This window comes from Bolinopsis microptera, chromosome 13 (genome assembly GCF_026151205.1).
Source record: "Bolinopsis microptera isolate Bmic1 chromosome 13, MBARI_Bmic_1.0, whole genome shotgun sequence".
NCBI classification, from domain to species: domain Eukaryota; kingdom Metazoa; phylum Ctenophora; class Tentaculata; order Lobata; family Bolinopsidae; genus Bolinopsis; species Bolinopsis microptera.
The window spans coordinates 13889742-13915159 of record NC_087084.1 but is presented as its reverse complement, the minus strand read 5'-3'; the positions used below and the strand labels follow the sequence as shown (position 1 = coordinate 13915159).

Below are 25418 nucleotides of genomic sequence, written 5' to 3'. Positions count from 1 at the left end.
GCTTCTCAAAGAAGAGTTTAACATGTTCATAGAGGAAGAAAGAGAGTTTTATAAAGGAGCACATGTAACATGTTGAGGCGTGGTCGTGCCTTGAATCACACACATTTCCGATATATTGCTGTTCTGAGGCTTGCAATGGGAATAAGGGAGAATAATATAATCAAATTGTAACTTTACTTGGATCTTATAATATATCTTAATTGTTATAAAATATATTATATTATGCAACGTGTAGTTTACACAGTAACAAACTTGGATCTTATAATATATCTTAATTGTTATACAATATATATTATATTATGCAACGTGTAGTTTACACAGTAACAAACTTGGATCTTATAATATATCTTAATTGTTATACAATATATTATATTATGCAACGTGTAGTTTACACAGTAACAAACTTGGATCTTATAATATATCTTAATTGTTATACAATATATTATATTATGCAACGTGTAGTTTACACAGTAACAAACTTGGATCTTATAATATATCTTAATTGTTATACAATTTATTACATTATGCAACGTGTAGTTTACACAGTAACAAACTTGGATCTTATAATATATCTTAATTATTATACAATACATATTATGCAACGTGTAGTTTACACAGTAAAATACAATGATTTGTACATGTTAAATGGGAGTGGTCTGCACACTAACATCGTCATACCTTGCTACATGTTCTACATTGGACAGATACTTTAAAACTAGTGACTTAGTGATATAATAATAACTGGTTCTATATTATAATAGTCAAATTAGTCACATATCGGTGGAAGGAAGGGATCTTAACTTGCATAAATATTTTTGAAGTTTCAGTCACGATAAGAGACGCAGCGATGATAAGAACTAAGGACCGGATAACCTTCCGAGATGGAATTTAAAGCGGGAATTCTTCAACTTAGTTTACTAAGCACGGTAATGTGTGAATTATAAACCCTGAGTAATCGTGTACAAAATACATGTACACAGTGTATTTTACACTACGCACATTATGAAACCTACACACTGAACTGTAATTACAGCCAATACAAACTCGCCATGACACTCTTCTGTCACACTTCACGGGCTTCACACACACTACACTTACATGTGATGACGTCACACACACACACACACACTACACTTCATGTGATGACGTCACACACACTAAAATTCATGTGATGACGTCACAAACACTACAGTTCATGTGATGACGTCACACACACTCTAAAATTCATGTGATGACGTCACACACACTAAAATTCATGTGATGACGTCACAGACCAATCAGGAGGCTGATAACATGAGTTCGGGGAGTAAATAAAGGAGCAAGTTTCGTTGTAAACTTATTACAACACTACAAATCTATTATATTTATTGAGGACCTTACAGAAGGAATTAATTTAAATTTTAATGTAGTTTGAGGAATGAGGAGTCCTCACTCTCCTCACGTCCAACAATGGCGTTTCTCTTGTCGCTAATATAAACCTATCTGTAATATTACAAAATATTATAAAGGAGCACTAGTACCTGTCTGTGGTATTCAGCGCCCCAACCCTTGACAAAACTCAGTCTTATAGAGCAGTGTTTGGTAAGATCGTAGACAGCTTCAAAACCCTTGTGGACGTTTTCTTGCAGGAGACGGTAGAAGTCGCTGTGATGGGATTATTGTTATTGGTTATAATGCTATAAATAATCAATTAAATGTTAGCTCTAGGATTCAATATAAATACAGGGGTCGGGGGGGGGGGGGGGGGGCGCGGGCTATGTGTTTACAACATCTTCAAACCATAATAATATGTCAACAACAACCATATCTTGAATAACTTTCTGTGTCACATGATTTTAAAAGAATGTACATCAACTCCCCAGTCCCAAACAAACGATAAACAACACGTCCCACGTGATCAGTAAATAACACGTGATCAGTAAATAACACGTGATCAGTAAATAACACGTGATCAGTAAACAACACGTGTTCAGTAAATAACACGTGATCAGTAAACAACACGTGTTCAGTAAATAACACGTGATCAGTAAACATCACGTGTTCAGTACCTGTAGTTGAATATCCTGAGTTTGTATCCTGGCGGAAGTTTACAAACAGTAGAAGGATGGAAACCTCGCTCCCTGTTGCAGTTCCTTGACTGTACAAATATCGCACTGTCACTCAAACACTCAGCGTGTACCTGGTAATTAATATAATTAGACAAACTGATGTGTAATTAAGTTATTAGACTAACTGATGTGTAATTAAGTTATTAGGCTAATTGCAGTGTCATCTGGGTTGTCATTATGTTGTGATTAGCTAATGGGACAAACGATTTCAAATATCAGTTCTAAACTTGTCTAATCTCGTCTGACCCAGTTTTAGGGAAGTTTGGCAGTTTTAGTTAGTAGTAAAATGGGTAAAACCTTATTTGCTATAATTTGAGATTTAAACATCAGTAACAGAAAAATCTGATGTAAAAGATTAAGCTTATTAAAAACATCGACGTCCAGACTGCACCAAAACGCCGTGTGTACAGTCACACATACAGACACAGTACACACACACACACATACAAACACATTCTGAGATTATTGTTAAATATCTTACCTCTCCGTTGACTTTAGTGAGTTTTACACCACGGTTAATGTGCTTTCTGGTTGCCTCAATCATCGGGTTCCGGGCAACATTACTCAGGAGCCCAATACAATACCGGTCTTTGTTCATACCTGAACATGGAATGTATTAGAATGTATTGGAAAGTTAATGTTTTAGTTTCATCATACATTTACATACACTGGAGCTGAGGTAAACTATTGAAGCAGAAGGAAAAATATTCGTTTTAAACCCACTGTTAAGATATCTGTGTGGCGGGTTTCCAGTGATTTTAAAGGATATTTATTATTTTATACCTAAAATGTACAGCCTACTTTGATTATCATTACTCATCGCTAAACTACATTCCTGAAGACGATTAACTAAGTTTTTAAAAGCTTCTGTTACTACAAACTACCAATTATTATATGATTCGAGAACTTTTCAAGCTCCCAAAGTTTCCAGGGTTTAATTTCCCTCTTTCCCCGCACAACTACTATTGGCCATTATATAAAACATCCTGGCCACGGTCCTGTTCCTCGTTTTCTCATTGCTAATTTCCACCAGGAGCAGATGGGCCGGTCCTCCTGACTCCAGCTCTTAACCCCAGCTACTTACACTAATAAATCCCTCGACTAATCCATGTGTAGCTTACCTTGGTCACGTGTTCAATTTACCTTGGTCACGTGTACAATTTACCTTGGTCACGTGTACAACTTACCTGGGTCAGTGAAGCCGTCTATGATAATCTGGCTATGTTGAGACAAGGCGGTGAAGGGCTCCCCAACTCTAGTGTTTAGCTCGTAGTACGTTACTTTAGCCCAGTGAGCTGGCTCTCGGAACGGGATCTGCGGAGGCAATTACATAATTAGGCCCGTCATTAATCAATTAGTCCCGTCATTAATTATATAATTATTTTAGAAGGTCGTTATTATTCAGTTGATCATCCAAGTCAAATAATTAGCTTAATAACTATTAGTTTGATAGTATCATGTCGGGCTTTAAAACGATTTTTCAATCATGTCATGATAATTACGGTATCAGCAACCTTAACAAGACGTTCCATCATCATACTTAATTAATTAATTAGTTAATTAACCCATTAATAAGAAACTTACCGAGACATGATCACTACTGCCCGGACACACAGCTATAGGAGAGTTGAGGGGAGAAGGAAGCTGGAGGTTAAAGTCCGTGTTGGGAGACAGGGTCTGGTTGTAAGGGATAGGGGGGTCGGGGGTGGGCTGCCACTGGTTCAGACGGTCGTTTAGACCCTGACTGTTTGGGTACCTGGCGGGGGTTTAGGTAATTAGTTAATTGGGTTATTAGTTAATTGGGTTGTTTACCGACTTCGAATTTTAATTGTGATCGATAGTGATCAGCTACAATTCATCTAACTCAAGAATACGTTTTTCTGCAAATAAACAGAAAATCAATTAATAATAAATTAACAAATAAACCGAACCTTGGAACCAGCACAGGTGGTAATATAGGAGTATCCACGCGGATATAATGATAAGGGTTGATACACACTTCTTTGTTCTTTTCAGCAAATCCAAACTTGCAGTAGTCCACTGATTTGAGCTCGTGGTGAGTCTGAAGATCGGGCCATCTCCATACTCTGCAGTAAATAACGTGGGGGAGCCCCTTCCTGTGGGACACCTGGTAATAGGTGTAATTAGGTAATTAGGTAATTAGTTGCTGAAGAAAACAGGTAGATATCTGATATCAACTTAATTGATATGAGTAGTAAATCCGTTATAAAAACGTTCAGTATTGATGGGGATCTTTACAGATGGACTCTGTACTGTACTTTGTAAGCATGAGAAGTACTAGCAGGAACCCGTCTAACCCTAAAGTGGTGCCAAGACTCAAGAGACTAAAATAATTATTACCTATTTAATTCGCGTTTTTGACACCACTGGAGGGTTCAAATTTTTGGGACTAAAATTGGGACTAAAATTCTTATTCCTTTGAGATGCGGATTCACCGGATTGCGGGTGTTATGGTATGAGTTTACATTAGATCACGTGTTTACTGTTAAATAATTACTTTGAAACACCTTAATCAGTATTGCCTTAGTAAGTGTGCTGTTAGTATGAAATTAAAATAAGAGATAATATCGATCATAACAATTTCACCACGACACGACGTAATTATCTGCGACTGTTAAAACTGTTTTAACTAAATAAACTACAAACTAACAAATTAATTAGCTAATTACCTGAAGCCTACTTAATTAGCTAATTACCTGAAGCCTACCATCCAAGCTCCTAGGGATTGTGACACACTCAGTCCTGATATTAGGACATGACAGAGCACGTTCCAGCTCCTCCAACATTCCTTTCTTCTTCTTCAACTTCTTCTCCAGTGCTTCCACAGCTGTAGGGAAAAAAGGTTGCATTGAATGGTGGTTGATTCAAAAATGGAAAATTGTTTTTATAGAGTAAATAAGTTGGGATCTTATCTATGGTTAAAAAACCTGAACACATGATTATCCATACCAGGAGAGATAGAAGGTTGTTTGGTAAGCAGATTTATTTTTAGTGCTAGCTGAATAACTTACAAAAGCAACACAGAAATACTTCGCAGAAAATGAACATTGTAATGTATATCTAGCTGGGATTATAAGGAGAAAATGAACATTGTAATGTATATCTAGCTGGGATTATAAGGAGAAAATGAACATTGTAATGTATATCTAGCTGGGATTATAAGGAGAAAATGAACATTGTAATGTATATCTAGCTGGGATTATAAGGAGAAAATGAACATTGTAATGTATATCTAGCTGGGATTACAAGGAGGAAATGAACATTGTAATGTATATCTAGCTGGGATTACAAGGAGAAAATGAACATTGTAATGTATATCTAGCTGGGATTATAAGGAGAAAATGAACATTGTAATGTATATCTAGCTGGGATTATAAGGAGAAAATGAACATTGTAATGTATATCTAGCTGGGATTATAAGGAGAAAATGAACATTGTAATGTATATCTAGCTGGGATTACAAGGAGGAAATGAACATTGTAATGTATATCTAGCTGGGATTATAAGGAGAAAATGAACATTGTAATGTATATCTAGCTGGGATTATAAGGAGAAAATGAACATTGTAATGTATATCTAGCTGGGATTATAAGGAGAAAATGAACATTGTAATGTATATCTAGCTGGGATTACAAGGAGGAAATGAACATTGTAATGTATATCTAGCTGGGATTATAAGGAGGATGCACTCCAGACTAGAGATAGCTCTGTATTTCATTACTATCCTAATCGATTAAGATCTGTGTCTGTGAGAATAGAATTATACATCAAAAGAAATATATACGTTACTGAGTTAGTTCATACTTCATTATTCAAATTCGCAAACAAAATTCGGGATAAAATGCCGAATGGTATTCTGTATGAATTTAAGAATTTTATCTGACGTCGTAGAAATGTGGAATGTGTTAATTGAAGCCGGGCCCAATGTTTGGGATTTCACCATGTTAACCATTATTTATTACATTTAATTCAAACAATACAATCACCTCGAGATTACTACTGAAGAATGTTCCACAAACTTCGAATTAGATTAATCAAACAAGATTCCAAACAAAATATGTTTTTAAACATATTTTTCAATATTGTGTGCATTATATTTTGTAAGATTAAATATCTACATCTACAGAGCGATGATGGTGTAATGGTCAGCATCGTTGCCTTCCAAGCAGTGGATCCGGGTTCGATTCCCGGTCATCGCAAGACTTTTATTACAGTAAGATAGAAGCTTGGTCAATGATTTCCATGAGAGTAAATAAACTAGGCAACGATTAAAGCAATTGGTAAACAAACGAAAATAGTAATAATAGGAAAAGTCGCTTTTTTATCTGTAAATGATTACCTTTGCTGGCCCATTTCTCCTCCTCATCCCCCTGCTTCCACCCAAGTAGCTTCTTAGTGGTGGGAGACTGCGAATACGAGAACATACTACTGGTCACGTGGTGTCAACGTGCGATAAAATGCAATTCCTAATAAGGTGTTATTTTTAGGGGATTGTTAAATCAAATTTTATGTTAATACATTATATATTATAGTTGGAAAAGGTAGTATTTAAATTGGTATTCAAACAATAAATAAACAATCGGCAAACAATTTGTAGCACTTTTAAAACTCTCCTCTTCAAGAGAAAATATGTAAACTATGTAAACAGGGCAGTAAGGAATTAGTAGTCAATATTGTTTGGATCAGACACTCGTCTGAAAGATTACAGATCGAAGTAAGCCAGGAAGCATTATTTTTACAGTTGAGCATTTTTTGTTATAATTATCAAAAACTCAAAATCTTGTAGTTAAACGACAAACGTATTAAACTTGGATCTGATATCGAATTCGATATTTCATAAATTTGTTTTAAGGTGTTTACTGAGCTTATGTTGTTTACAAATGTCGCGATGGCACCACTAGCAAATTATTACACGCACTTTAGTTCGACACGTAATGTAGTTCGAGAAACCCTAATGTTCGGCAAACCCTAAGATTCGACTCTGTCGAACTTAAGTGCTTTACCTGGACTCAAGTTCGACACGTACTAAAGTTCGAAAAGATAACTTCGACTGTCAAACTAGATTTTTGAAATCTCTGATCTCAAGCAACGATCCTTTACGAGCTTGAAATCTAATTGTTAGTTTTACACTTGTTTCATGCTGTTCAACTATGTGTGAATGTAATCTTTATAATCCATATTTATGAACATTTAATTGACCTCAGACTCAATTGTTAGTTAGCAGAATTGTAGACTTAGTGGAGAGATAAAAGACTATCGTGGTAACTCGTACTCCGTTTTATAGATCTAGATTGCAGAGTACGCTATATAAATATCTACCACATACCGCACTTTATATTATCACAAACGACTAGAAACCGAGTAACGGTCTAGAGATTTGGCTGCTGAACCGGAAACAGTCGGATATCAATCTATGGTCCTGTTAGCTAGACCAGAACCAAGTGGCAAACAGGAGAATTCAAACTATACTGAAAGGTTCTGGAATTTCTAATCGCTGGTTGCTAAATGTCAGAAAATTGTTTTATCTGCCATTGAACCGGGTGATCCTACGATGAGGACCCGGCAATAGCCGTTGGATCACAAGCAGCAACTATTTGTCGAACTAGAGTAAGCTACCTGGACTCTAGTTCGTCATGTACCGAAGTTCGACAGGGGTGATATCTGGCGAACTTAAGTTGTCGAACTAAAGTGCGTGTCGAACTAGAGTACTGAGTACGTGAATCACATTCGACTGTATGCTTATTTAATATTTATAAATGCTTAAATGTTCCATCGAATAACTTCCTTCGTAGAATTCCGTATCAAGACGAACGTTTCACTTTCACTCGAATTACACAGCTAGCTCCAACAACAAATTATAACCTCGCTTAATCTGATCACCTGACGTGTTAATATGATCACGTGACATTCTGATGACGGGACATGTTTTCTGAAAACTCCCTCACATATCATAATCATCTAAATCCATCTGATCGTGTTTCCGTTTACCATACACCTGTCCACTATAGTGTTTCTGCTGGAATCCCACATTCTCTGCCTCCTGGAACTGCTGAGTGAATGTAGAGTACGGGTTAGCGGGGGCCACTGGTGGTGGCAACGGCTCTGACTTTATCCCAAAACTACTACTAAAGTTCCTATAAACTGGTTCTGGAAGAGCCTTCTGATTGTTCCTGACATTAATAGTAGCGTTAGTCAAACAAAGCCTATCCGGGGGTAACCTAATGCCACATCTACCCTCTGGTAGAGGTGGTAGTGGCTGACTGTTCTTATCTTTAGCTAGCTTCAGCAAGAACTCCTTACTGGGCACGGTGTTGTGGGTTTTATCCAGGGTTAGGTTAACCGCTAGCTGTAGATCATCCAGATCTACATGTCTCTTGTTTGCGTGTTCAGAGTAGATCTTAGCATCCTCCAGGACCGTTTGGAGGTAGCAGTACACATAGTCCATTAGGTAGTTCACTACTCCTGGCTGGTATCTGGTTATCTTGTGCTCTTTTAGGATCTCCTCAACAACAACCTGTTCGCGGGGTACTTTTTCTGTCATCTGATGAAGAACTTGTTAGTGTAAGCAGTGAAGAATTTGTTAGTTCATTAATATGAGGCAAGTTTAACCAGTTTATATTATATAATTTCAGTTTTTCAACTGATTTAAATTAATAAACTGGAGCAGAGGGTGGTTGTTGAAAATTACAGGCCTCACTGAACTGAGTATTTAAACATTCGACACAATAAAGGTGAAATGAAATCAATAAATTAACAGTATAAAAACAGTAACAAACCACAAGCGTATACTTTCATATTCAATATTCGAATTTCCCTAAAGTATGTCTCTTGATCATAGAACTCTGAAAAACTTCTCTGGTTTTGATGGAAATTGAATAACCAACAAAAAGTAACAACAATCGTACATCTTCAGGTATCAAGGCAAGGGCGTTTAGAGTTGTGTTAGATGTTTGAAGTGATGTGACACTTCAGTTACAATTGTTCATTTCAGATGTTTCATCTTATTCACCATTCTAGGTAATTTCAGAAACTGCTGCGTCCTTAACGGTATCTGAAAAAGATGCCGTGTGTTACAGAGTATAGTATCAATTTATTGTTTTCTTACAATGTGATAATTTATTATAACCTGACATGGTTTCAAATTGTACTATGAGCTTCAATCATTTAAGTTTCCCCAGTACAGTATGAAATGCCAATTTGTTTCAATGTTTGAATTATTTCCTATCTTTTTTAAAGCTTTATTTCATATAATTATAAGTATTTCACATTGTATGTTATATATAATTATATATCACAAATAATGTTTAAATTGTGTGCTTACTTGTTTAGCTGTTATATCTTTAAATGTTTTATTCATGCAACGTCTGATAGCATCAGCTTCTCCTCGACAAGAATCGATGTTATTTCTATTTCGCCTGAACGATGCATAATTATCAGCATTAAATTAGGGTAAAATGAAATGGAAAAGAAATGGTGGGGGTATAAACGTATTTCAGATTACAAAATCAATTTAAATTGGAAATGTAAAACAAACTGCTTACTGTGAGCAACTGAAGTATTCAAACATCTCCTGAGCACAAAACTTTTCTCCCTTTCCTTCTACTTTATCCATAGCATGCTGCTTGTTGATATGATCACGTGCAAAGAGCGGTCTTTGGTAGTACCTTCCATTGATTGGCATCTCTAGCTAGAACTAATATGCTTGATTTAAGGGAAATTATGATACATTTATATACAATGGTATGAGTAAATTAAATGTGTCCAAACTCCAAGAAAAGTAATGAAAAACTTATTTTTAACAGACTTAACATTTTAACTGTTCAAATAGGGAGAGAAAGACAAAAAGCCCAGCACTTTGGACTGGATGACGAATCCTTCAATCTCATCCCTCAGAAGATGAGCTATGAGGTGTCCTAATTTTGTAATGTAAATTTTATAGATTATTTATTGTAGGTTTTATGGACGAAATGATCCCAGGGGAGGGCCGCGGGGGACTCCCAACCCACTGCTTAGGCAGGTGCACCCTTAACAAGCAAGAGCCACTTTGGTCTTCTTGCTGTGAAGTGTCTCAGCTACATGGGTAGGGGTCCCCCCTTTCTTTCAAATACTACTGCATTTCAGTATCCTCAAAGATTATCTGCCCATACTCCCTTTTTGAAGCGATCGACATTTCAAAATCGTGAAACAAGTCTGACAGTCATTCTTCAAAATAAATCAAATACCTTTTTGTAAACTTTGACAAGCTTTGGAATGTTGTCCATAAAAAATGCTTACTTCCAAAAATAACTGATATTCCTTCAGAGGACATGATGATGATAAAAATCTAATTATCATAGGCTACCATATCATGTCAGATCTGAAAAAATAAAAATAGAATCCCTTTAAAAGTTTTCATCCAAAGCTAAAAATATAAAAACATCAAATTTTGATAATACATCAAAATTTGATGTTTATCTGATCAACATCAAATAAAGCTGTTGATTTTGAAAATCTTGGACCTCATTTTTAGGTCCAGGATTTTCAAATCAATTAAAAAATTTTCTGAGGACTATCTTAAAATTCGGCTCGATACATCTCTTTTAAATGATCCCTAGAACGTATCCTGAAAGTTTCAGGGTGATTGCTCAAAAAATGTAGGAGAAGATAGACTTTTTGACTCGATTTTCAGGACACGCGATTGAAAATCGCTCGCGCAATACAATCACACATAAGCGCTGACCTTTGACCAGCGATAATTTCAGATAGGAACAATATTTTTTCATGGGACCAAAAGCAGCTGATAGATATCTTTCCCTTCCCTTCTGATAGATATCAGAAACAACTATAAAATCAATTTCGAGAGAATTTTGATGAAGACCCGTACCCCCGGCCCCCAAGGTGGTATCATTTCCCTAAGATGTGTGCAGAGTCTTGTATGTGCTAAAGTTGTGATCCAAGGTTGATAGCTAAATGATATCATATGAGACTTAAAATGCACAGGTGTGCCACGAAAACAATTAAGTAGAAGTAAAAATTATGACATCACATCATCACACATGTCTACAAAATATCATCGCACTATGTGACAAAATATATAATAAATATTTCCCCAACCAACATTAATTATTTATCAAACGACATCTGGGTCCCTACCCTCGCACAAGATTATCCTCAATTTCCTTGTTGTGTTCCACAACTATACCGTTGATCAGAGTAACAGATCTGATGACTTCATTAACAGGTGATACTCGTAAAATATTTGTTCCATATATTGAGAAACAAATTTGAATTTTGATCTTTATTACAGATTAAACATATCATTACAGATTAAACATATTATTACAGATTAAACATATCATATATAACCATGAAAGCCGCGCGTCGGCTGATTGCCTCAACTTGGATTGGTAGTAATTTCAGTTTACAGAAGCTGAAGGACGGCAGCTCAAAAGCCCCAGTGAACCATCGGAAAGATCAAGGACTCGAGTGCCAATAGTGGCTTTTTCGAACCCATTTTCGCCGATTTGCTGTGGCCCAGATGAGCCGCGCCCTGCTGCTTAACGGCACATGATGGTTTTTGTTTAAATACTTATTTAAATTTAAGCGATAATTCATTTGGTGGTTTACAGTTTTTGAATCATGTTCATCATTTATTTTTCGTTCAGTTATCACGTGTTTACAATTCAGTCATACCATGCATAGTCAACATTGTTGAGGCAACCAGCTTCCGCAGTTCAATAATTGGAGACCGAAAATATAAATTGATCGAAATTTACAATTCATCGTTATCAAATATAGTCAATAATATTCTTGATTCCATTTAGTACATAATAAGTTGGTTTTATTCTCTTGCAACACTACTGCACAACAAAAACTGCGCCTGTCCACCAGCAACAGCGCAGTCATAGGTGTGCAGCCAAAGCTAGGCCACACACCCATGGCCGCGCCGGTTAAACAACTCTATATTCAATCGTTATATTAGGAAATTTTAGTTAATTCTTTGATCACTCTTCAGTGCTGGTGGGCAGGCGCCCCGCATAGTTGGCTTTCCAAATTTACAGTCTCAAGAAAGCCGAAACGGTAATCGAGTCCCGGAGCAGAACACACATTTAGAAAATTGAAAAATTAAAATTAAAATTAAAATAACAAATTAGAAATTAAAAATTAAAAATTACATGACTACGAGAGTCCAGACAGGCGACAAACACACAAACCGGACGAAGAGAGGACCCACTGCTGAATTCGACATATAATGAATTGTTGAAAACATAATGATTCCTACACTAATATGATCTTGAGGCATGCCCTGCATGTACTGTGCGAGTACATTGTAAATAATATCTGATAAGATGGGCCAAAAATAGCGGCACAGCGCGCAAAATGCGCGGCGTGACCGCCGAAATTTTATACTTTAGACATTAACATTTCAATCGGCTTTAGCGCTCAGCATATCTTCATTGAGTAGACATTAGAATTTCAGTTCGTTGGAATCGAAGTTCAGTTCACACCAATCTATATCGTCGTACCTGGACTGCATGCCGAGTAACTCCTTTTTTATTGTGGATTTTACAAGGTTCGTTGATGTAGAGAAGTTGATATTGCTAGCAGTGTTTCTACAATCGTTCCACATTTTTGTCGATTGATATATGAAGGAGGTGGATGGGGTTGGAGTGATGAATCGATCAGCACGTCTTGATGATCTGTGAAATAGATTTAGGAGTGGGACTGGGGATTCTAATTTATTGATTTTGAACATTTCCAATAAACATGTGTGTTTGAACAAACTGTGTATGGTTAGTAAACCATTTTTCTTAAATAGCGGTTTTGTGTGCTGTTTTTCATAGAAGTCGCTTCCCAATTTTTGCTTGTCTTTACTTCGTGTTCTAGCACAAGTTCTAAACTTTTCTAAGTACGCCTCTCGATTACCAAATAGTATTCTAACACATTTCTTCTGAGTGATAAATATTGGTTCAAGCCTGTTGTTACTAAGGCCACCCCATACTGATATCCCAAATCGCAAGTGTGATTCAAATAGTGTGTAGGACAGTTCTTTGTAGAGTTTTTCTGGAATAATGTGCCGTATTCTACAAATTTTCCCACTTTCACATTTCAGCTTTGTGTTGAGCGACCGTATATGAGCATCCCATTTAAGCTGATCATCAATAATAACACCAAGAAACTTCACCTTTTTGACTTGCTTTATTACTACATTGTTTAGAGTAAGTACGTGTTCTTCTTCATTATGTTCTACCTTGCTTTTTCTATTCGTTGGTTTAAAGTGAATGTAACAGCATTTCTTAATGTTAATATGCAGGAGATTACATTTCATATACAGTTGTACCAGTTTGAGAATTTGGTTTGCTCGTTCATATAACTTTATCTTACATTCATCCGCGACAAATATATTTGTATCGTCAGCAAATAGAATGAACTTGCCTAGTTCAGTTGCCCTATATAGGTCGTTGATATAAATAATAAATAGTAACGGACCAAGACAAGATCCCTGGGGTACTCCAAAGAGAACTGGAAGCTTGTCAGACTCTTCTCCTAGGACCGAAACGTATTGATATCTATTAGAGAGATAACTAGCAATGAGTTTGTTGGCATTGCCTCGAATTCCGTAATTATCTAGCTTACTCAGTAATTTGTCAGCTGAGATGGTATCGAATGCTTTGCTTAGATCAATGAATATTCCGAGCACGTGCTGCTTTTTATTAAGACATGATTCTATATAATTCACTGAGAAATTCAGGGCATGACTTGTAGAGTAATTTTTACGGAATCCATACTGATTTTCATAGATCATATTTTGTGACTGGAAAAAGCTGTATAGCCTACTATATATAATTTTCTCGAATAACTTACCAAATACGGCTAAGGTAGAGACTGGTCTATAGTTTTCAAGTAATTCTTCATTTTCTTTCTTGTATATGGAACTGATCCTGCCAATCTTTAAATCGTCCGGGAATATTCCCTCCTTCAAACATTCATTGTATAGTACAGATAATAGGGGGGCGATAATTCTGGATGACGCTTTTACAACATGTATTGGGATATCAGACGATTTGCCATTTTTCAATTCTGATATTATTTTACATACTTCATCGATTGTACAATCATGCATGTAAATACTGGTCGTGTTGGATTTTGGTAGGTAGTCATAGATACTGGGGATGCCATTAATTACTAGTTCGCCGATTTCATTGTATGCCTCGTTAAGATTAGAAGCTAGGGAGACAAAGTACTTATTAAACTCATTAGCTATTACCCTACGATTAGTAATTTTTTCATTATTGATAGTAAATAGAGGTTTGGTTTGTCGTTTTCGTTTACCTCGTATTTGGTTAATTAATTCCCACGTCTTTTTACTGTTTCCGTGCAACTCTGCAAATTTTCCACCATAGAACTTAGATTGAGCATTGCGGCGATCTTTTTTGACCTTCCGCCTGCAGTCACTGTATTTTTTATACTTGTCACGTTTTGAGCAACATATTGGGCATTGGCATGTCCCCCCTTTATTTTCAATTTCCCCAAATTTACATTTAACTTTTCTGACCTTTACCCATTTATCGTAAAGTTCGTGCTGATATGAAATTTTGCCCACAAGGTCTGGTGTAATCCATGGGTTGTTCAGTGCTGTTCTTTTAGAGCATTTAGGGGTTTCTAACTTACAAGTTCTATCTATACAGTCCTTAAATATGTCGTGAAATGTTGTAAAATTGTCGATAACATTATTATTGAGATCATGTTCCAGAGTCTGTAAAAAAGCTTTTACATTCGGTTTGTTGTAATCATAATACTGTTTGTATTTCAGGTCAATTCTGCTAGAGTCCAAGTTTCTATCAAAGATTTGGAAGATGGGTGAGTGGTGTGATATACGGTCAGTCAGTATTCCAGAAGCTACTATACTCTCTATGTCGTTAGTTATTATGTTATCAATACAGGATGCTTTGCAGCCTGGTTTCTCATGTGTTGCTAACGAAATTAGGGGGAAAAATCCTTTACTTAATAGTATTTCTTCATAGCGTTGTACGATTGTGCTATTCTTATCGTGTAGATCAATGTTAAAATCACCCGCTAGGTAACTACACTTGGGGAGACTGTCAAGGATGTCAGAGAGTTCAGATAGTGCAACATTGACATTACCACTTGGAGGACGGTACATTACACCAACTGTTACTGGGGAAGTTGTACTACTTACGGCCACAAAAAGAGTTTCTAAATGTTCAGTGATATGGGATACATTGCCGTTTACTCTGGCACTAAGAGTGTCACAAACATAGAGAGCTACTCCAGTGCCCTTTTTTTTATCTGGTATTGTGTTTTGGTAGAAACTGTTGTATCCAGTTAATTGATACAAACTGCTGGATTCAGGACCTTCATTTGTTTCCGCTAAGGCTATGATCGAGAATTTCTTGGTGAGCCTATGGGATTCAATAGCGAAAGTGTCGAAATTTGACTTATTGCCGTCGATGTTTTGGAAGAGAAGCGATGAAAATTCATTCATTTGATTATCTAGTGCTTTGTTGAATTCCTTGACATTGTACGATACGCAGTTATTTAGTATTTGATCTACTTTTATGATAGTGTCATCCAATTCACTACTTTCAATATCACTTAAATTAGTGCATGCAAGTCGAAATGGATTGTAACGAATAACTGCTAAATGTACGCACTTGGGACAGTAAAAATCGTCAGATAATGTGTCATTGTTAATGGATTTGGTATAGCACTTATGGTGCATTGGGCAGTCGCATTCACAGCATTCAACAATGAATTGTCCTACGTTAATGAACTTCGCACAGACTAGGCATACCTCTTTAATCAGGGGAGTCAGAATGGCTGGTAACCATCCTGGTGTCGAGACTCAGCAGCAGTAGTAGAACCCGTCCCACTCAACACGTTCCGATATGAGCGTCCATCAACCTCGTCTGTTCTCCTTTTCCTTCTATCAACTCCTCCATTCATTCTAAGAAGCACTGTGTTACGAATCAAAGTGCCTAGTTTAGCTGTACCCCTCCAGTTAAGGTGGAGATGATCTGGTCGCTGGTCTCGGCCGATGTTTCTGGAGAACTGTTGGCTAAGAAGCCCAGCATCATCACAGAACCCACCGAACCCATCGACGTAAGTCACACCAAAATTTGAAGGGATCAGCTCTGTCAGAATAAGGCGGTTAAAGCAAACAACTTTTCTATTCAGTTCAGCAAGCTTTGTAGGCAGGGCTGGACATTACTTGTCAAATTACAGGGCTATGGGATACGTGGGGTGGCAAATGATCTTATAAAAAGTTACTTAACAAATAGATCACAATATACTGAAGTTGTTGGTGAGAAATCTGACGCCTTGAAAATACAGTTTGGAGTCTCTCAGGGTTCGATTCTTGGACCTCTCTTATTTCTCCTATATATTAATGATATCGCCAACAGCTCCAGTTTGGGATCATTTGTCACCTTCGCTGATGACACCAATATATTTGTGACTGGGAAATCTAAAAAGGAGGCATATATGCGTGGTAATTCTCTTTTAGCTAGTTTATATTCCTACATGCGAGCAAACAAACTCCATGTCAACTTGTCTAAATGCTGTTTCATTCACTTTAAACCAGCATCGTCCTCCCAGACTGACAATAATTCTGAATATACTCTAACCATTGATAACTTTCCAATAAAACAAGTTGCATCTGCTAAGTTTCTGGGAGTCGTCATCGATGAAAAGCTAACCTGGGAAGAACATATAAAATCACTTAGGCGTTCTCTCAGCCATGCAACATCAACTCTCTGCCGCCTACGCTGCTCCCTCCCAGATTTCTTACACCGCCAGTTGTATTACACTCTATTTGAATCACACCTCTCCTATTGTATCACGGTTTGGGGTGGGGCAGCCAAAACTCGTATAAGTTCTGTATTCAAAGCACAAAAATATTGTCTCAGGGTACTGTTTGGCGACAGGGAGGCATACCTAGATAAATTTAAGACCTGTGCTCGTGCTCGACCGTTTGGCAACCAAAATCTGAACAAAAAATTTTTCTTGAAAGAGCACACGAAACCTTTGTTCAAGGAACACAGAATACTTGCCGTCCAAAACCTGTACACTTACCATTGTTTCCTTGAGCTCTATAAAATCATGAAATTCCGTGCTCCGATTTCCCTCCATGAAAATTTCACCTGCTCAAGTAGGAAACCCACCCTTATACTAAGCCAAGCAGACCCCCCTGACAACTTCAATAGCAGAACGACTCGTATTTGGAACGTAATTGTGCCTAAGCTTGGTATACGTGACTACTGTCTTAGTGTGGCCTGCCTGAAGTCTAGGATGAAGCAATCACTGCTCGTCAACCAGCATAACCATGCTGATCTTGATTGGACAAACAAAGATTTCGAATGCTCTAATCTAAATTTTGACATTAAGTCTACCCTAGGGTCCACACATCCAAAATGATTATCTTGAAATTGAAAATTAGCTGGGTGTGCATTTTCCTTTGTCTTACTAACGTGTGTGAGCGCAGTGTAGTGAGAAAGTGTTTTTAACAGATTTATTATTAGACTTAGGATTATGATTTTTAATATATTACATTGATATAAGATTTATTTTTGATAGGTACTTAATAAGTTGATGAATTTCCCTCCCTATTAAAATTTTAAACCCATTTAGTGAAAATTGATAAACGAAGATCTAGATATTGATACATATTATAACCAACATTGCTTATATTCTGCCTTGTAAACAAAGAGCAAATCTTCTTAATGCATTCTTCATGTCCTAAAACTAAAACTTCATCCTATTAAAGTAAAGGCCAGTTGTTACCACAAGCTATTATACCGTCCCTCTCAAAAACATGCCTCAGCCTCCATCAAAAACAATTTTAGTTTTCAGTCCTTCTAGTTTCCAAAAAATCTACCGAGCTAGTGTTCTGGTGTGCACAAAAGCCCCTAAGCCCGTGCATTCCTTGCCCCGCTAGCTGCCAGTCCTTGACAAACTTCCAATAGCAAAGATCAACTAGTCATTTACAAATTGAGCACTATACAATTTTAATTGTTTTAAATATTTGACTTTGTAAAATGAGCTAAAACATTGATTTATTAGTTTCATTGATTTATTAGTTTCATTGATATACATGTGCCTTAGGGTTAATAGCATGAATTTTCTCAATCTTTTTAATAAAGGGAATAAATACATTTCGTTTAATATCAGCTGTATTCTTGATCTCGGGTTTTTTAAGATCATTAATCGCACACATCAAAACAACATTACGATAACCACATGTGACATATGGGTCAATCTGGTCAACCACTGGTGCAAAATATTGCCTCCCAGGGAACCATTGTCCAAACGATTTCCTGGCATCTGACCCAAACTTAAGCCCCCCTGTATGACTGTCTCCTATGATGCACGTAGAGTTCTTGTTCCTGAAGCTAACTGAACGAAAAGTTAGGCTGTCCAACTCGGCGCGTCCTGGTAGGTTGTAAACCTACTAATGACTTCAGTGAAAGGGCTGATGAATTCAGTGAAAGAGCTGGTGACCTAGTGAAAGTGCTGGTGACAATGAGAAAGACCATAAACCAGAGATTCCTTCTGGAGCATGTAAGATTATAACCAAAGTTTGTTCGCCAATGGGGTGTGTCTGGATGTCAAAGATCTTCAAGGTGGGTGTTACTTGTGATGAACTCTAGAAGGATGGGATGGCAACACTCGGTCTGGCCGTCTGGAAGCCCATAAAATTCCAGTTCAGAAACCGAGTAAGAAGGTGCGGCTACTGATGAGAAGCATCCTTAAAGTTTATTTGGGTTTGAAACGACATCTGGGTCCCTACCCTCGCACAAGATTATTCTCAATTTTCTTGTTGTGTTCCACAACAATATTTTTATAAAATTTATCAAAAACATTATCCTATTTTAAAAACTTCCCAATGGAGTAAAGATTTATAAAACGCTTCTTTGCCACTTCATTAGTTTCTAATCTATCTAGTTGGCTAAATCCTGGTGAGATTCATTTTGTCCCCAAAGAAATTAAACTTTCCTAATAAATGTTTTTTGTTGGGATCAGAACTTCTTCTAGATAAGATTATTATTATTATTAAATCTAAAATAGTGGTAATCTTTTTTTGCTCTTATGAGTGGGTCAATCATGTATTTTGAATTGTAGTTGACGAAGTGAGAGTTTCCACTCAGTTTTAAACCAATTACAACACTACAAATCTATTACATTTATTGAGCTATGTAAGTTATCAATACGTCCTGTCTATTTAATTACAAAGGCATGTAGCCGAAACGTCGACAAAGAATTATGTTTTAACTTGATTCACGATGTCAATCCTTCGCAGCTCGGTGAGGCACAGTGGTGCATTTCGCCGATCTACCGAAGAAGCATTATTTGATGCGAGAAGCATTATTTGATGCGCGCGCGACCCAGTAGTGCATCGCGCTACAATGTTTTAACACACTGAGTGGAGACTCTCACTTCGTCAACTACAATTCAAAATAAAATCTAAAATAGCTAACAATTTATCAATTATTAATAGGCCCCTTAACGTGGGCAATAATATACGCTATATAAATTATTTAAACAAATTCAAGTCTATTTTTCCGATTTTGATAATTGTCTCTTTAGATCTGTTTCGGTCCTTCGTGGGAGTTCCCACATTTGCTGGTTGAGAACGCTAAAAATAACATACATGATGCTAAAGGACTCTGGTTAGAGCAAGTTCAGAAATATTGATAGCAATGGACCATTTCCGTTACCTATTTATAGTGCTCAGCCAATTGCAAAATTTGAACACAATTGCATACACGCACGTATTATAAAATAATACGTGCGTGCGCGGCTTGAGCCGCGCCGCATAACAATTGACGCGTATAGGGGCGCGGCTGGAGTACGCTTTTTTAAAATAAATTGATGAAATCATGTTGCAGTGTAAATGTTTAAAGTTAACGATATATTATGATCTAATAGTAAATTTTATTTGTATCACGTTGTGACCCCCACGGTCGTTTAATTTCACGTTAAAGTTTCTACGACTATATAATTTAATTTAAATGTTAAAAAACCAGTTTTAAATTTTAGGTTGTCGTATAACTATAAACAAGCTAATCCTGTTTTCAAAAATGCGCGGCTTTGGTAGCCAGTTAATATTGAGTTATACATTAAATTGAATTTTAAATAGAAATTTGAATATATTGAAATTTAAAACTTTCAAAATGGAGGCTTATAAATATTATTATATTATGATTGTAAAATAAAGGATAAAATTTTAAATTTGTTTCACTTATAACATCAAACATATATTGTGCATATCTCTTCAATGTTTTGATTTTCAACACAGCTATAAATTATGTTTTGACAGTGTACTTGCTGGTTACGTACCTGGGGACCTCGTGCTATTATGTTAGGCGGAATGACAGGCTGAGCGCGGCCCAGTAAACGTGCTGGATGCCATGCAGTTGCTACCTGTCAAATCATATATTTATGTTTTTACAAGTTCGGTTTAAGATTGATTCATATTATGCTGAAAAATTTAAATAAAGATTTTAATAAACATTGGCATCGTTGATAAAATAAATGATAAATTATTCACCATTTAATGTTCTAACTTAAAATTGTTAACACCCAAAACATTTAGTTATGACTGTTAACTTTGCTTAATAGATGACTAGCTCACATTTACACTTGAGCTATTCATAAATTTAGCTGCAATTGACATTTTTTGATGTGGTAAAAAGTATTGTTAAGGGAATACTTAAAACTTTGCCGTCATTGTGAAATGAAATTTATACTTCCTACAGTACGGAGATAGATGATCAAGAATTGTTAATTTCCTCGAATAAATTTTTTAACGAGTCCGTTTCCAGTATAGCATATATTAATCAAATTATAAATATTATTCTAAATTGACGATATGAACGAAACAGGCAATTTCCATGCCATTGGACGAAATTTTACCGGATCTGTTCATAAGTGGACTTCATTTTACAAAGCGCCACTTCCTAGACGAGGTAATATTGCCACGTCATGGTTAATCAGTTGTGGTATTTTCCCGTTTTTTGAGAGTCAAAAATGCTTGATCCTTTAAGGTAAAGTTTGAGAGGCTACAGAGCTACAGATACTTACTTAACTGGAGATTGGGTACATGTGAACTTTCTCTATACCGTAAACTTTGGTTTCCCTTGAGAAGCATGGTATATAATAGAGGTTTAACTGTACTTCTAGTCCTTCTACTCCTCGCCCCAAGTTTAAAGCTTTCAAGAAACTATGTTGATAAATTATTTGATAACTTTTTCAGAGAGGAATTAAAACCGTCCTGACGATTAGAGAGTTTGCACTTCCTTTTGAACCCAATTGTGACATTGTGTGAGTATAAGTCGTAAAACACATTTGGTAGTTAAATTATATTTTATGTTTGCTTCCATGGTAAATTGTGGTTGAAGGTGAATCGAGGCACTGTAAATGGTGAAAATTAAACTGATTAAACATATTTTAATCAATCAATAATTTCTCAATTATTTAATGAAGATCAATAATCTTTATATGTTTGAGAAAAGACAATTTTTGAGAAAAGACGAAAAAGTAATAAATCAACCTTCAGTTATCATCAGGTCAACATAACTGACACAGCTGATCAGGATCTCTTCAAACATTTTGCCAACATTGTCGATATCATATCCAATGGTCTTCAGCGAGGTATAGTACTTTAATCTAAACAATACGTATGAATAATATGATCATTTATTTGCTGCATTCCTCATTGTTTTATGTGAATCAGTCGATAGTTCTTTTACCAATGCTTCTAGAGAAATCAAAGCTAACCCCCATTGTGTAATCATCAATGTTCATCATATCCTGCCCTTGAACCTCGTGCCCAGGACAGTTCTCAGACTGAATTATTGTTCATTGTTTTCTTACAAAATACAAACCAATAACTAATACTCCAGGAAAAGTCCTAGTCCATTGTCAAGCGGGAATGTCCAGAAGCGTATCCGGGATCATATCTTATATGATATCTGTTTTCAAATTAGACTATCAAACTGCCCTAAAAGTGGTAAGTGGATCTTTTCACATTCTACTGACTTCCTTTTCTTTAGGCAGTCAATTATTGAGAACACATTAATTATCCTGATTGATACATGTTAATGTGATGCATTGTAATAATATAATCATCACAAATTGTGTCTCTTAATTGTATAGTTTGACCGACATAGTATATAGAGTTTTGGTAACATGTAGAGTGCAGTGACAATGATGTGATTTCAGATAAGAGAAAATCATCCCATGAGTTTTCCGAATCCAGGATTTGGAAAACAGTTGGGTAGTTGGGAGCAACATACAAAACCATCATGGACAGCCACACCAGCATATATCTATCACAGAGATAAGATTTTGGTAAGCTGACCTTGCTTATTGATACAAGATATATTGAAAGTTCAAAGAATCTAAGTGAAATAAGTTCTTTTTGTTGTCCAAAAATAGGAGCAAACTTTCTGTTTGACTGATCCATGTGTAGTGTGTACCACAAAGGATGTTACGGGAACCCCTAATCACTTAGTAACTTAATTCTGCAAAAAGCTCAACTTGTGGTTTGTATCCTGGAAATACTTTTTTTTGTGGATAACTAAAAATTTTAATTTATTATTTGATAAAAATGTTCAATGGAGGATGATCATTGTAGTCAGTATTGTTAAGTTTAATAAGTAATAGTGTTTTCATCTCAGGACCAGGCAAACACAACCCAATTTTCTACAATAACAAAGATATTGAAGGGCAGAAAATGAATATGGCTGTTGGCCATACCCTAGAAAACTATATGTTTTGGGTTGTGTGAGACACTGATAGAGAGTTTGTATAGTATAGTGAATTCAGGCACTGTTTGTTAAATTGTTGTATTTTTGTATTATTGTTGTTCTTGTTTTTGGCGAATTTTGCTATCCATAGAATACGGCTACTTGATAGAGGGGGGAGGGGGGGGGGGGGGGGGGGCTCAAGAGGTCTGCTGTTTAATTCCGTAATTTTCTGACCCAGCAGATGATTGTAAAATTCAATGAAACTAATAAATCAATGAAACTAATAAATCAATGTTTTAGCTCATTTAAATAAAAAAAAAATTAAATCGGCATCCATGTTCTGAAGCAGATTTTAGCCATATCTCTACTATAATTCAGAGAATTATTTATGTTGTACGACCGCCCACGTGCAAATCAGACGAGAAATAGGAAGTTGCATAGTGACCATGGTAACGAGGATTGTTACACGCACGTGCACGTGCAATGATTGTTTTAACGTCATTTTGATCGGTTTTGTTGGTATTACGCTGTGTTTAGTACAAGCAACATTTAACTCGGCTGTATCTTTGGTTGTGACGGATATTTTTTGACGCGATAAAAACTGACTGCCAAAGAAATAGAAAACTACTAGATTCATCCCTGTTACCACGGGCTTCCTAGTTATCGATAATTTGAACACTTTATGTAATCATATTATGGTAATATGAGCTCTTGAAGAATAACGGACGATGGATATTGGAGAAGGGGCTATAAATTCGGCTGTCGTGATATTTGGATGGCCTAAATGTTTGCATTACTTAAGATTTATTTGATTATTCTCTTATTTTTTAGACCTTGACTTCTAGTAGATTAAAATATCCGACGCTAACTGTAAATTGTTTTTGGGTTTTAATAAACTTTCATTTTGCCTCGAATTTTCAATGATGTACAGTGATTGTAATGAATAGAAACTATTTTAGTTATGGGAATTTGTTTGAAAATCTATTGTTGTCTTTCTAGCTTCAGATGGTACAACATTTAGTAAGAGAAATTATCCTTCATATCGTATCATCAAGACCATAGAGTGTACGAGTAAACATGGCAAGTTAAAAGTTTCACCAGTAAAGTTCTATGAACCGTATCCACCTAGTAGATATAGCAACCATCACTGCCTCCCCTAACGAAGTGACCCCCGCTATCACCCCAATCACCTTCATCCTGAAATCAAACCACTGTCTCAGCACCTGATAACAACCCTGCTTGTGTACCGCCAGGGTTAAACCCTCCAGCACTGCTACATTAGCCTTGTTAACCCCACACTCTGGTACAACCACCCTGCAGCAGGAGTCCGGCAGATGAGAGGTGTTCCAGGAGCCTTGAACCAGGGTGTTGTTAGCCCAGTCGAGGGGCGTGGTCACCCCACAGCATTGGTCACGTGACTGGAGAGTGTCCAGGTCCCACTGCACCTGCATGTTGTTAGAGTAGTTTGCCATGTGTTCCTCTAGTTGGGTGGTGACTCCGTGCAGTGTTTTAACTCTGTATACCAGCGCGAAACACACTCCTGCTATCTTGGCTGTTGTCACTAGAGCCAACATGATGTTCATTGCGTAGAGTAGCTTGTAGCTGTGGATTGTGATAATGCAAACAGCAAGGAAACCAGCCAGAGCTCCGAAGCAGGACACGAAGAATAGGAGGTACACCAGGGGGTGTTGGGTGGAGTTAAAATACTGCTCATATTTACCATCCGTGTAGAGGGTTATCGAGGCACCGATAAGGAGACATCCCGCGACTGTCGAGAATATGGAACTTACAGTGAAGACACGTCGCCAGTACTGCTCGAGCTTTCTTTCTTTTATTTGTGCTCCAGGAATGCGAGGAATGCTGTAACCCATCCTGCTGCTAGTTGGGAGGTTAATCATGTTTTTGGAATATGTATTGAGGTATTAATATACTACATGGGTACGACAGATAGACTACCTTTCAAAAGAGAGTATGCCGGGAAATTTTTTCTTCTTCAATATAGTGATATTTAAGGATTTGAGTATTATAAGTTATGATGATATAAAACTGAATTTGATACAAATGTATGTGGAAATAATCTGCTCAGAAGCGAAATCAGAGAGACAAAAAGACGATTTTAATGACGACAACCAACCCCGCAAAACAGAAGGCAACCTACACTAAACACTAAAACTTGCAACTTCCTTGTGAATATTGAGGGGTTCCTACAAATTTATTATATCATAGCTTGTGAACCTGTCTTACAGATCGATTTATTCATAACTAGAAACGCACTGGTTGAAACGCAGATATTTTCTTTTAAGTTTATATCGTAAACGATTTATTGGTGAACTACTAAATATTATAGAAATGTTACATGGTGTGTGATGTCATGTCACGTGGAGTGACGTCATGTCACGTGGTGTGACCTCATGTCACGTGGTGTGACGTCATTTCGCGTTGCGTGTTTCTAGTTAAAACACGATTTATTGGTGAACTACTAGTACACTAAGTATTATTCATTTAGCAAGGTGTAAATAACGAGATGACTGAGCTGCCA

The 25418-nt window shown here is 36.7% G+C and overlaps 4 protein-coding genes, 1 long non-coding RNA gene and 1 other non-coding gene across 7 annotated transcripts; 3 read left to right on the top strand and 3 right to left on the bottom strand.

Moving 5' to 3' along the window:
- Positions 1 to 1520: 1520 nt before the first annotated feature.
- On the bottom strand, positions 1521 to 6602 carry LOC134824708 (mothers against decapentaplegic homolog 9-like; the record flags this gene model as incomplete). The annotated part of the gene is given in 8 exon segments (XM_063836683.1): positions 1521 to 1644; positions 2049 to 2179; positions 2590 to 2708; positions 3296 to 3422; positions 3693 to 3864; positions 4040 to 4236; positions 4826 to 4956; positions 6469 to 6602. Coding segments are annotated over 8 exon segments (1086 nt in total), but the record flags the coding sequence as incomplete, so codon positions are not given.
- Trnag-ucc (transfer RNA glycine (anticodon UCC)) lies at positions 6257 to 6328 on the top strand. The gene has a single exon. It is a non-coding gene; the product is annotated as a tRNA-Gly (tRNA).
- A 111-nt stretch (positions 6603 to 6713) lies between the features above and the next one.
- Positions 6714 to 9834, bottom strand: LOC134825141 (transcription initiation factor TFIID subunit 9B-like). The gene is made up of 3 exons (XM_063837282.1): positions 9671 to 9834; positions 9451 to 9544; positions 6714 to 9180 (listed from the first exon to the last, which is right to left on the bottom strand). Exon 3 carries the CDS (start codon positions 8668 to 8670, stop codon positions 8071 to 8073), a length of 600 nt encoding a protein of 199 aa, XP_063693352.1. The 5' UTR covers positions 8671 to 9180; positions 9451 to 9544; positions 9671 to 9834; the 3' UTR covers positions 6714 to 8070.
- A 3326-nt stretch (positions 9835 to 13160) lies between these two features.
- LOC134825140 (uncharacterized) lies at positions 13161 to 16318 on the top strand. Its single transcript, XR_010161495.1, has 3 exons — positions 13161 to 13327; positions 14923 to 14969; positions 15190 to 16318. It is a non-coding gene; the product is annotated as an uncharacterized LOC134825140 (long non-coding RNA).
- Positions 16319 to 21017: 4699 nt separating this feature from the next.
- LOC134825139 (uncharacterized) lies at positions 21018 to 23032 on the top strand. Of its 2 annotated transcripts, XM_063837281.1 has the most exons (6): positions 21018 to 21097; positions 21385 to 21452; positions 21688 to 21782; positions 22034 to 22140; positions 22353 to 22481; positions 22811 to 23032. In XM_063837281.1, exons 1-6 carry the CDS (start codon positions 21023 to 21025, stop codon positions 22868 to 22870), a joined length of 534 nt encoding a protein of 177 aa, XP_063693351.1. In that variant the 5' UTR covers positions 21018 to 21022; the 3' UTR covers positions 22871 to 23032. The 2 variants fall into 2 exon arrangements, 1 of the variants encoding a protein (XP_063693351.1); XR_010161494.1 differs by lacking the exon at positions 22034 to 22140.
- A 941-nt stretch (positions 23033 to 23973) lies between these two features.
- LOC134824809 (CD63 antigen-like) lies at positions 23974 to 24777 on the bottom strand. The gene has a single exon (XM_063836785.1). The coding sequence runs from the start codon at positions 24775 to 24777 to the stop codon at positions 23974 to 23976; it is 804 nt and encodes a 267-aa protein (XP_063692855.1).
- Positions 24778 to 25418: the final 641 nt, after the last annotated feature.